The sequence below is a fragment of the Rana temporaria genome, chromosome 5 (assembly GCF_905171775.1).
Source record: "Rana temporaria chromosome 5, aRanTem1.1, whole genome shotgun sequence".
In the NCBI taxonomy this organism is placed as follows: Eukaryota; Metazoa; Chordata; class Amphibia; order Anura; family Ranidae; genus Rana; species Rana temporaria.
Genome location: NC_053493.1, coordinates 78,612,685 through 78,626,306, shown reverse-complemented (window position 1 = coordinate 78,626,306; position 13,622 = coordinate 78,612,685). Strand labels below are relative to the sequence as shown.

Here is a 13,622-nt window from a genome sequence, read left to right as displayed (position 1 = left end):
TTTTCTGATGTCACAAAGAGTTAGGTCAGGCTAGAACCTCTGTGTAGTCTGTTGTAAAGATTCACTCTTCTTATTGCCCCAATGAGAAGGAGAGAAAAGTAATCTTCCCCGTGGGGACATAAAGCAATAAAAACCTGCCAGCGGTCCCAACCTTTCCGCAATATACCAAAAACTAAAAAAATGTTTAATCAGTGATTGTAAACTTTTTCATCTACCCAAAAACAATAGCAATAGTAATGTGTAATTGCATGCCTGCAAAACAAAGTGGCTACTAAAAGCCAAAGATGATTGTTAAAATAACCATATACTAACGTGTTGGTGCAAAATAAATTAAAATGCAAAAGGATTACAGTTATAACAGCAAGTAACAGAGGTCAGATTCAGAAGATTAACAGAGTTGTAATGAAAGGGCAAGGTATTGTAATACTTACACATTTGGAATTCAAAGACAGAAAGCAAAACTAGCCAGAGTAGAAAGGAATAGGGTAATACATAAATCACTTTGCAAACTGGATTACTTGAGGGATGTGATCAAAGCTAGAAAAACAAGCATCTAAAAATGCACAAATCTAAATCTACAGGTAAAGATGACATCCATTCCACAGGAGACAGATAGGGGGGAAATGACACACAAGTAGAAATACAACTTATTTACCACTTTGATGCTCCATAATGGATTGCCGAGAAGCTGTCTGGATTTAAAAGTGTCCCAACCTTCTGAGCCATCAGCTGACCAGGAAGGTGGGCTCACTGTATTATGGGTACTCCAAGAAGCCTAAGACATGGCAGGTGAAAAAATACATGTATAAACTCAGCAACAGAAAAATAAAGCCAGCAACATAAAAGGTTAGATAAGCCAAGCAAATGTAGACAACAAGGCTGCTGCATTTATTCTGAAATATATTACAACATGCACAAACATGAGACTTGTGGCTATAAGGACCATGTTAGAGGAGGCTTCTTGGCATTGGCCATTACAGCCGATAGTATAACCTGCAGTATTTTCCAATTTTGTTCCTCCTCCTCTTACCCATTACAATTGGGGAAAAATAAACATTTTATGGGGAATTTTGAAACAACTACCAAAGGAGTTATGATAAACCACTCATAACTTCTCATACTAAGCTTTAAAACTTAATTGTACTTCAAAAAGTACTGTATGTATGGATATTTTTAGATCCACTAAAAACAGTCTAGCAGATTGGATAGGATGGGTGTTGGGCGTAAACGTGAAGAGGAGGTCCGTTTATATCTGATCACCCATAGAAAACAGCGGGCTGTGTCTGTGCTTGCCCTACTCAAGCGAAGCAGACATGGACAAGCCATCTGCCTGTTCAGCGGGGATCTGCGGACAGATTTCCTGCTGAGCAGGCATGGAGTCTATTCACCATCCTCAAAAATATTCCAATTGCACACCTTCCTGGAGAACGGCCAATAAGAGAGGAGGGTGCTGAAGCGATCACCAGCTGGGAACTGGAAAAGCAATCATGTAGATATATTCGCCAGCACACCGAGGATCATTTAGAAAAACTTCCAAAAATGTAATGCATAGAAATGATCACTAAAAAGCAAAGTTTCGACGTCACACAGGACCTCTTCGTCAGGCAAGTGATACCTGATATCACTTGCCTGACGAAGAGGTCCTGTGCGACTTCGAAACTTTGCTTTTTTGTGATCGTTTCTATGCATTACATTTTTGGACGTTTTTCTAAATGATCCTCGGTGTGCTGGCAAATATATCTACATGTCTTTTCACCATGACATTACCAGACAGAAAGTGAGGAAGAATCTGTGACAGGGACATATTTACCTCTGTCTGTGTTATTGTTGGAGATTTACCCTAAACTTCCTGTCTGGTGAATCCGCTGTCACCAAGATACAAAAATGGAGGGAAATGTCTAACAAAATGCCACATAGAAGTAAACACCTGACAAAGATTCTAACCATTTTCCACACATTTCAACAGGAATTATCAAATTTTACTTTAGGCTACCTACAGGCATTAACTATTCATCTGCCAGATCATGCACAATTCTGTAGCCAGACAAGCGATCGTGGTACAAACATGCACTTCAACCAAGTTTACATGCGTGCTTGCGCCTGTGAGGAGCAGGGATGAGAGGGAGAGCTTAACAGCCAACGTGACATCCTTGACACTGGACTCATAGGTGGAAACCCACAGAATTCAGGTGGCAAAAATCCAACCCTGTTGACAGATCTTCTCCCAACAAAGTTGGGTAGGGCATAAATTACTGAATACTTACTGTCACTCTTCAAGTGATTGTTATTTTAATAACTAAAACAAAATTTAAGGTTTACAAACAAGTTATACTTGCCTGCTCTGTGTAATGGTGTTGCACAGAGCAGCCCCGATCCTTTTGGTGCTACTGGCTTCTCCCCACTGAGGGGCCCCCATAGCAAGCTGCTCTCTGTGGGGGCACCCATGTGTGCTTGATTCCAAGCCCATACTGTGGGGGCACCCATGTGTGCTTGATTCCAAGCCCATAAGACACACAGAGCGGAGCTTGGCCCTGACCCTCACTACTGGCTCTGATTGAGTGCACCGGGAGCCATTGATTCCAGCTGCTGTATCCGAGCCAATGAGGAGCAAGAGATCCTCGGCTCTCGTGCACACGACTGGCTCGAGATCAGGCTCATATATGTATTTAGTGGGGGGCGGCAGGGGAAGGTGCATGCAGAAGGCTTTTTCCCTTACTGCATAGAATGCAGTAAAATCAAAAATCTTCTGCCCTTACAACCACTTTAAAGTGGTTGTATAACATTGGTGGTTTTTCTTAGAAGGTAAAAGTCATAATGTTGTAGTATGGATCGCATACTAGCACATTACGTGAAACTTTACTTAAAACTAAGTGGTTCAAGCAACCCTAATGTCAGAGCTGCAGCCGCTTCCATCTTCACCCGTCTTGATTAAGGAGGGTCACGGGCTCCGGCTCTGTGACTGTCTGAAGCCATAATGACATCACTCCCGTGCAGGAGCACCAGCTGACAGCACAGGGCTCGGAAGGAATGGCATGCTAGGCCGTTCCTTCAGAGCGCATGCGCCAGTAATGTCACTGGCTGCATGTAATGTAAATATCTCCTATACGATGCACATTTAGGAGATATTTACACTACCTATAGGTAAGCCTCATTATAGGCTTACATATAGGTAAAAGTCATTAAAGGAAGTTTACTTCCTTTTTAAGATGTTTTACAAATGTTGCTTCAGACCCTTCTGCTGTTCTCCTGGCAGACACAATACATCCATTTAGATCTAAAGGTACTTTGACACCACTGGACCTTAGTGGCTAAACTATAAGAAGAAATACAACCTAATTTTGTGGCTCTTGCCCCAGTGATAGGTAGTGTAAATCAGATGAGAAAAAAATAGCATAAAGGAGGCTTAGCAGTGGGGATGAGTTTCGTGCTGAAGTCTAACTCATGCTCGACTCGAACATTGCCTGTTCACATGTTCGGTGAACAGCAAACAATTTGGGGTGTTCGCGGCAACTTCGAAAAGCCGCGGAACACCCTGTTAAATTCTATGGGAGAAAACTAAAGTGTTAATTTTAAAGGCTAATATGCAAGTTATTGTCCTAAAAAGTGTTTGGGGACCAGGGGACACGTATCAATGCAAAAAAAGTTTTAAAAACGGCAGTTTTTCCGGGAGCAGTGATTTTAATAATGCTTAAAGTGAAACAATAAAAGTGAAATATTCCTTTAAATTTCGTACCTGGGGGGGTGCATAGTATGCCTGTGAGGCAGCGCATGTTTCCCGTGCTTAGAAACTGTCTCTGCACAAAGTGTAATTTCCAAAGGAAAAAAAGTAATTTAAAATCACTCGCAGCTATAATGCGTCAGAGGGGGACGGAGCCCACGTGACGGGTGGCCCTGCCTTACCTATATAAGAGCGGTCACTGGCTTAAGCCGTGTCAATCGCCGGGCTGTCTCCAGTGGAGACAGGCGGCCGGAGATGCGTGCGCTCTGGATCCTGGACCTGGAAGAAGAGATCTTCTCATCGCTGGACCCCGGCGGAAAGGAGATCACCCGTCGCAGGATACCGTCAACATTGGAGCGGGGACCGATAGTGGATTACCACCGCTGGTTTTTTTTATTTTTTAATAAAGGACTTTTTCCACGGTGTGTGTGTGTGTGTTTTATTTTTACAATTCTTTACAAGTTCTTCGTGAAATGGTAGAGGTACAATGTATCCCATTACCAATTCACATAAGGGGGGCCGGGATCTGGGGGTCCTCTTTGTTAAAGGGGTCTTCCAGATTCCGATAAGCCCCCCGCCCGCAGACCTCCACAACCACCGGGCAAGGGTTGTGGGGATGAGACCCTTGTCCCCATCAACATGGGGACATGGTGCTTTGAGGGGTCACAGACCCCCAAAGCCCCCTCCCAATGTTGAGGGCATGTGGCCTGGTACGGTTTAGGAGGGGGGGTGGGTGCTCTTTCGTCCCCCCTCTTTTCCTGCTGCCGGTCAGGTTGCGTGCTCGTATAAGGGGTCTGGTATTGATTTTTGGGGTAAACCCACACCATTTTTTTTTAAATTGACAGCGGGGTTTCCCTTAATATCCATACCAGACCTGAAGGGCCTGGTAATAGAATTTGGGGGGACCACCACGCTTTTTTTTTTATTATTATGAATGACTTTTCTCTGAATTGCCGGGAGCCGACAATTCATTATAGCCGCAAGTGATTTTAGATAAATAAATTACACTTTGTGCAGAGACAGTTCTAAGCACAGGAAACATGCGCTGCTTCACAGGCATACTATACACCCCCCCAGGTACGAAATGTAAAGGAATATTTCACTTTTATTGTTTCACTTTAAGCATTAAATTCACTGTTCCCGAAAAAAACAGCCGTTTTTAAAACTTTTTCTTGCATTGATACATGTCCCCTGGGGCAGGACCCAGGTCCCCAAACACTTTTTAGGACAATGACTTGCATATTAGCCTTTAATATTAGCACTTTAGTTTGTTCGGCTCATCCCTACTTAGCAGTATAGTATCAAAATCTAGATAACCGATACTAGGGCCGAAAAAAACAATTGATTATTTGACAAATAATCGATTATGAATTAATCGATTTTTTTTGTACTATAAAGGGTTAGTTTTAGTTTTTTTAACTCCATTATGTTACTAAAGGTCTTAGACTTGGTTCACATCTCTTTGTACATTCACTGAATAAAAGAATGTTTGACATTTTCACTTGCTTTTAATATTCTGTTTTTAAAACTAATGTAATTTCTAAATAAAAACCACATACTCGGTCTGAAAATTCCTTTGACCAAGAAGTTTTCTATTTCAAAATTTCTCTGTCACTGTGGTTGAAAACGAACGTCGATTTGGCACCACTAATTAGAAAATCGAATAGAAAATTGTTCTTAAAATACCTTTTTTTTTTTTTTGAAGGAAGACATTGTTTTTTGTATTGATTGACATGCTAAACGACGGCGCACACAGCGCGTCACAACTTCCCGAAAAAAGCTCGGCTCTATTCGGCGCCGGTGTGGTCAGTGTCATTTTATATGCAGCACGGTGCTGGATGTAGTGTTAGGAATTTTTTATAGGGTGAACCTCCACTTTAACTGATGAATCGATCAAAACAATAATTGGCCAACTAATCAATCATGAAAACAATCGTTAGTTGCAGCCCTGATACCATGTGGCACCAGCTTTACTATTCCATATCAAACCAATACCTGACAACTGCTAGTTTGCCAAGGAGGCAGAGCAAAGACACAGGAATAATGGGACAGAATAGGGCAGGAAATGGACATGGACTCAATGGTATCTTAGCCCATCTTTTCTTCATGAAGCTTAATAGAGAGAAAAGATGACACCCCACTAAAACTACTTGCCTCACACCACAGCTTTTAAAAGCTGGGGATGAGGTCACCGTTTTCTTCTGGGGAAGCTCAAACCTTGCAAAAAGCCACTCAAGCACTGTTCAGAAGTGCCTTTCGATAGATTCTGAAAGATCGATTTTTCCAGGCTCACAAGGGGAGACACATTGAGTGTGGTCACTTTCTCATAGGCGAGCGTACAAGTGGGAGTCTACAAAATAAGCAGACCTTGCATTTTGATGCAAGGTCTGTTCAGGAACAGAAACGCATAGAGAGTAACAGTTCTCTCTATAGTGATGAATCTCCTGTCCCCACAGATATTCATCTGAACATAGAACGGAGAGGCATCAAAGAAAAAGAAAATCAAACAGTGCTTTTCTTCTTTCTCTGCCCAGACAGACATCAGTGGGAAGAGTAGCTATGGCTCGCCTACAGAACTATTCTCCAAGCTGTCCTCTGAGCACTGCATCTTTGAACCATCTTTTCGTTTTGGCCAGAAATGTGCTGGAGAGGAGACAGGTTATAGACACTTTGCATATAACCTTGATTTAATTTATACTAATAAAAAAAGAACAATGGAAACAGATAGGAAAGCTTAGAAAATCTAACACAATTTTATAATGGGACTACCATAAGACAACATCCCTTTCTTAAGGGGGTTGGAAAGATTTGTTTTTTATTTTCTAATTGGGTACCTTTAAGCTAGTGCATTGTTGGTTTTTGTTCGATTTTCCTTCTAAATGTTTTTTTTTGTCTGAATTTTTCGCTTCCTGTTTCTCCTCAGTAAACTTGCCACCATCGTTAGAGATGTGGATAGTCAGCCAGAGCAGCTTAAGGAGGAGGAACAGGAAGTGAGAAATTCAAAGAAAACAAAGGAAAAAATAACATTTAGAAGGGAAATCGAAGGAAAAGGTAAGTGAACCAACAATGCACTAGCTTAAAGGAACCCATTTAGAAAATAAAAAATTAACCTTAAAAACCCCTTTAATTTTTCCATGGACTGCAAATTGAACAATACAAAAAAATAAAAAGCAAAAATAACTTTACATACGGCTAAGCAGACAATAACACAGAGCAAAGGAAGCACAGCAAAATATGATATGTGGAGGCTGGGAATGGCAAGCTGTCCACAATACTTTCAGTGCTCATGCAGAGATGTAGCAGACACACAGGCCAAGACGAGCCAATCACAACTTAGGATTTAAGGTCAATGGCAGTAGCAGGTTAAGGGTATATGGCCTGGGAATCAAAACAATGTAATCCTTCCTATAAAGTATATATGATACAGGAATGTAAACAATGTATCTAAAAAAAATACAGCAAATGTACTCAAGGCCCCTTCCACATGGGCATCATCCATTCAGACATGTTTATTCATATAAAAAAAAATGGATTCAGTTTACACCAGTTTTCAGTTCAGTTTACACATCCACCTTCCGGCATCCATCCAACAACTATGATTCATCCCTGTTGTCAGGGAGGGATTTCCCTGGGTTCTGGGGGGGACTTGAGAGCCCACTTACTTCCCCCCCCCCCCGTCCCTATGTGAATGAGTATGGGGTACATAATACACACATAAAAAAAAAAAAAGTTTTTGACAACTCATTTATTTAAAATATATAAATGTCCTCCCAACTGATGTACATCTATTGCCAACACCTAGCAGCTCCATTGCACACCTTCCCCTGACACGGACTGACACTCCACTATCCCCTGACGTGGGAGGCAAGCGAGGAAGCGGCCACGTGTCAACCCCCCCGCGCGGTTCGGTGTCGTTCATCATGATTGACGAAGAATTTACATGGGGGTCTTTATTTATTAAAAGACTTGACAAAAACGGTCTGTGTTTTCATTTACTACTGACTGTTTGGACCCTGACAAAGTGCCCCAACCCTCCCTCCCAACATTGAAGGAAGGTTGCCTGGTATGGATATGGGGGGGGGGGATACTTGTCCCCTCTTTTTTCCATGCTCAGATAATGGATTTTGGGGACCACACATTTTTCTTAAGTGTTTACATGGGGAGGGGGAGGGGGGTGGGATTCTCCACTGACAGCAGGCATGAGTGACAGTTGTTAGGACGCCGATGGGTGCCGGCGCCTTAGAAACCAATGCAAAAGTAGACCTCGTCCGTTTACCTCCATTCAGGTTCATTTAAATAGACAGGATAGAGACTTTCTCTGTTTAAAAAAAAAACAAAAACAGGTCTGACCAGATGTAGATGTAAACAGATAACCATCTATTTACCCATATTTTATTTTTATTTATTACAGGTACTTAAATAGTGCCGTCAATTTCTGCAGCGCTTCACATATATATTGTACATTCACATCAGTCCCTGCCCTCAAAGAGCTTACAATCTAAAGGTCCCTAACAAACATTTATACATACACATACTGGGGAAAATTTTGACAGGATCCAATTAACCTACCAGCATGTCTTTGGAGTGTGGGAGGAAACTGGAGTATCCAGAGGAAACCCACGCAGGCACAGGGGAGAACATGCAAACTCCAGGCAGGTAGTGCTGTGGTTGGAATTCTAACCAGCAATCCTAGTGCTGCTAGGCAGAAGTGCCAACTACTTAGCCACTGTGCTGCCCTAGAAATGCATTCCTATCCATTTTGCATCCATCAATGGAGGGATAACATAAAAACAGTCAGAATGCCAGTGTGAAAGGGGTCTTGATGTTAATCAAAGCTTGTATATAAACAGTATAGCTTCCTACAAGTGACGCAAGTGAAAAACCTTTCTCCAATGTTACATTAACAGGCTCATCAATGTAAATTCTCTCATGTTAAAAAAACACTAAGGGCTCATTTACACTTGCTTTGCCTTCAACACACCTACCGCTTCAACATGCTTTTATGATGTGTTTTTGATGTTTTGGTGGGGGCTTCAATGAAGCTTTGGTGGTGCTTCCATGATGCTTTTTTGAAGCTTTGTTGAAGCTCGACAGATGCCATGTGTGTGTGTTGATATCTCATACCTGCAATTTCTCCAAAGTAAAGCTAAAGCTGAATTTAAGCCTCTCAAATGCCGCAGGTGCTTCAAGCAAGACCTCTGGTGCATTTTTCTGCTGCTGACTGTAAACCTATTGCGACTAAACATGGGTTGACACTGCCCAGGACACTAAAGTCGGACCCCAACGCGACATCTTTATCAGAAATCAATGCAAGTCGTAACAAAGTCGAGGTGCCAACCTTTTCCCACTACACCATCAACATTTTTTTTTTACTGCCTGTAACCAATGGACAAAATACCCCTCAATCCACGTCTCAGTGAACCCCTTACCAGGACAGTAAATGATAGGAATCACCACTATGGGGACAAGAACAAAAAAAAAAATCCTGACTCTATGAACGACAAAATTAAAAGTTTTTGCAAGGTATTTCACTTATAAACATATGAAATTCAAATGGTTAGAATAACCAACTTCAGCTTGACTTAAAAAAAAAATACTTCTTCCAAAAACACAAGATTGGTCCACCGACTGGACAAAGAAGATTGTTATTACAGACTACAAAACAGCCAACCGACAAAAAAAACCTTTGTAGTTAAACTAGACGGAATCAAGCATGAACATTAGCTGAGGGAAAGGGAAGAGGAAGAGAAGAACATTAGCTGAGAAATATTCCTTGAAGAAAGATGGTCCCAATTTTATAGCCTTAAAACTCTACAAGCCAATAAACCCAGAACAGAACATAATGGACTAAAAGGCTCATTGAAACTATATGGTGTACTGATCCCATCATAAAATTGTAACATGTGACTTCACATGTTGCAAAATTAAATTATATATATATATATATATTTGAGTTTAACAATAAAGGGAATGCTAATTCTGCTGTCTAGTTTTCCGTAGATTCCACAATTCCCCTTATTATCCTGTCAGTATTTCTGTGTATGTATTTGTGCATTTACGTTCAACTAATTTAATGGCTTGACACAACCTGAGGGTTAGAGGTATCAACTTTGCTAAGGACTTAGCTGCCTGTTAAACATTCTAGTAATAGGTCTTGAATACAAGGGCTAAAAGTAATGCAGACCCATACATGGGTTAAATTCCGAACGATTTGTTGATTGAAAATTTGAGCATTTGTAATCCGATCGTGCCATCCTTGATTCCGAAATTCGACCAACCAGGCTTTCAATTTCACCTCATGTTACGGAGATAGAAAATTCATGGCCGGGAATCTTCTTTTCATCCAGGTCACAGCTCAAGCACACTGCTTTTTTGACTATATTTCTCCAACGATTCTCCCATCATTGATTTTAAATTTGTTAATTTTTTAAAATATATTTATTGTTTAAATCATATATACTAGGTCAGACTGTTATGTTATTATGGTGACAGACCTAAAATAAAGGGCCCTGCTGCTAGATATAGTACTGATTTTAATTTGGGTTTGCAATACAGTGTGCATATTTTAGAGCATGAATAAAAAGTTAAGATTTTATTATCAATTCCTGCTTAATATTGACACACTAGTCTTGATCCAAGGTCCATACACCTTTTTTTGGCTGTTCAGATAAAGTTACACTGGGTGGGGTGGAGACACTGCAGTGTAAAAAAAACTCACCAGCCTTTTGACAAGTTTTAGCTGCAGAGCCCCTCTACCCAGCCTCATGGAGCCCAATGGACCAGTATTTTTCTGCAGTGGAACACAATTGAAGGTTTGCTTTGATACATAGCCAACTAATGCAGTCCCATATATTTATATTTACCCTTTTGTTTTCTTACTAGCCTATAGATTACATCACATTCTGGTCCAGAAAGGACCATATAAGTAAACCGACATACACACAAATAACTAGGTTTTCCTTGACGCCTCGCACATGTGGGGCATCTAGGCGCTGTGCATTCCTCCCAGCCTTTTAGTGCGCCTGGGAGGACAGGTGCAGCATTCAGCAAGCTTATGGCAAGCTGTGGCTGGACAAGGCTGAATGCTGTACCATGAGGTACTTATTTTTTAGGACCCTATGCGTTCAGGGTCAATGCCTGGACCATACATCTTTATTGGTACTGGCATAAGCCCCTGAACATTTAACTCCGTCCAGTCACTTTCACCTTGCAGTCCGGGCCTCACTCAACATACCTATACCATGGGAACAAATCTGGGTAGATTTCTAATAAGGAAATTCTGCTTGAACCTCTGACAGAAATTGTTCAGCCACAGGAACTGAGGCAATGACACCTTGATACAGAAGACTCAAGAAGGTTTATTGGAGATCTGCTAATCTGTGGGATGACAAAGGAAGGCTGGAGGTCAGAATACGAGGAGGGCCCAGGAAGCAAAACTCTGAACTGTAGCCCCGGGATACAACCGCCTGCACCCAAGCATCAGGAGATGCACCTGCATGCTAAGGAATGTTTGAGGATTGGGCAGAGCTCGAGTGCCAGACCTTGCAGGTGGGCTGGGAAACCGGCTTGGAGGGTCTCGATGAGGAAATAAACAAAAATAAAGATTTCTTAACAGTGAGGGGGGAAAGCTTAGCAGACTATTTTGAAGGGTTCTTCCACTGAGGAAGATGGCTGCTATTGCCATCAGAAATGATCTATAGTGACGCTGTCGCTTGAAAATAATGCAAAAAAAAAAACCACACCTTTTTATACAAGAAATATGCAGTCCAACACCATAACCGGGAAGGTCCATGCAAAAGTACTGACCGGAGAACTATGCAACAGCAAGTTTTTAACCAACCAGCACAGCTGAAATTAGCATACACCATGCTTCAACAAAGTACAAATCACAAGGACTAATTTATTGCCATCAATCTGGACACAACAACAATGCAAAACTCTCAGATGTAGGCATAACAGCTGCCAATTGAAATGAAACCAAACATGCCCACATTCAATAATGTATCTTTAGAGGGATTCTGAACCAAACCAGAAGTCCAGCATGACTGCTGGATTTAGCAGCGGAGTAAAGGTGGTGGCATTGACCCATGGGTATGAGGTGGTCCCCAGAAGACAACTGAACCATAGAAAAAAACTAGAAGTGAATTTGACTCGACTGGCCTCTCAGTGCGATAGGGTGAGCACTGTTAACATCTGTTGTGTCAGGTCAGGTGAAGCTGCAGTGTAGAGTAACTGCACACAAGAATCCACAGCACCAGTTGCAAATTAACCAGGAGACACTTTAAAACTAAACTCCCCAAATAATATCTGACTGTAGGAGGGGAAAAAAGTCTAAATTAGCATAACAATAGCCAGAGGAGGCTTAGAGAGCTTGTGTGGGTAAACTATATTCACAAGAACTTACTGAAGTGTGCAGCATCCAGCAGGGGGCACTTAGGAGGTATTGCTATAGGCATGGGTACGAAAAAAAAAGAAAAAAAAAAAAAAAGAAAAGAAGATGCCCATCATTCAGCCATTAAACTATCAGGCCTCCTTTACACAGGTGTTTAGCCCCATACACCAGAATCTTGCTGCTGGAATGACAGGTGCATGTGAAAAGCAGCAGCTGCTCAGCCTGTATCCAGTAATGATATCCTGAAAGCAGCGCTGTTCGCATGTAAAGGACCACCACCACACAGTTACCTGCGGTTAGGGATGGAGGTCAGAGTCTGGGTGCATGTGACTGCATCAAGGCTTGGACACCCACCTGTAAATGCAGGAAACCGTTCGGAAAACTGACTCTTGCCACTGGAATCTGGTGCATGTGTGTGTGGCTAAACACCACGATGAAGGAGTTCTGAGATGGCAGCAACATTACCAAGCCACATTACTGTGTAGGAGACAGTCTCTCCATTACACATAGAACCAAGGAAGGAAGGAGGACATTGCTTGTTCACACCTGCTCTCTCTCCAGGCACTTAACCAATGCCCAGGCACAGTGAAAGGTAGTTTTACAAGCATGCATGCCCTCTGATCTGAATGGGAACTGCATCATCAGGAGCCAGGGAGAAAGAAAAGGTGAGAAAATAGAGTAACAATTGCCCCAGTAAGACTTGGCAGAAATAAATAGGTGAGCTTCCCCCCTGTGGCCAACATGCAACGTACATAAAAGCATAAGCAAGCAAAAGTCACTATAGACATTCAGTGCCCCTGTAATATACAGAGCCTTATAACTGCAGGGACCTGACAGCAATGCAAAATGTACAAATGTCACAAGTTTCTTGAATGAAGTATTAACACAGGGTCCACTTGCACACAGTGCTCTGCTAATGACAACACTGTCTCAGACAATCTCAGATATAATCGAGGACAGAATCTCTAGCATCGCATCGATCTACTAAATTTACTTCTCTCCAGTCGGGGTCTAGTGAAACTGTCCCAGCTCTGGACCAGAAAGAATACTGTAGAAAACTAGGAAAAACTGTGCTTGTTGGCTGACTGGAGAAACATCCAGGATTTAACTTATCTGGCATGAATCTACCAGTACCTGGCTGACTGGAGAGACTTTGGGGATTCAATATATCCAATATGTCTCTAGCAGCAGCTGTTGATAGAAAAGATATTCCCCCTGGACACTACAGAAAAGAAATGGGGCCATGATGGTTATAGGTGTGTAGTCCTCAGCTAGTAAACTGTTTCTTTGTTGCCATTGTCCACTTCTCCTGTAGGCAGCAGTATAACTTGACAGTCTAAAAATTCACGTGTCCCTCAATGGACAAGAAAATAAATATCAAATACTAATATTGCAGTATTTCATAATAACAAAACTATTTCAAAACGTATCCCGTTGTCAAGAATATCATGTAATTTACAGAGAAAACACAATACATTTTCTTTAAGCTGTAGAGTAAATGAGGGCATCACA

The 13,622-nt window shown here is 41.7% G+C and overlaps 1 protein-coding gene across 7 annotated transcripts in view; it reads right to left on the bottom strand.

The window, feature by feature from the left end:
* The window catches only part of KMT2C (lysine methyltransferase 2C), a 310,800-nt gene that overhangs the window by 127,471 nt on the left and 169,707 nt on the right, over window positions 1-13,622 (bottom strand). For 6 of the 7 annotated variants that reach the window (XM_040352734.1, XM_040352731.1, XM_040352735.1 and 3 more), the window contains exon 14: window positions 656-775. The exons of the other annotated variant lie outside the window; for it this stretch is intronic. In XM_040352734.1, the coding sequence (XP_040208668.1) occupies window positions 656-775 (120 nt within the window). The remainder of the gene's footprint in view (window positions 1-655; window positions 776-13,622) is intronic. 7 annotated transcript variants of the gene reach the window in all.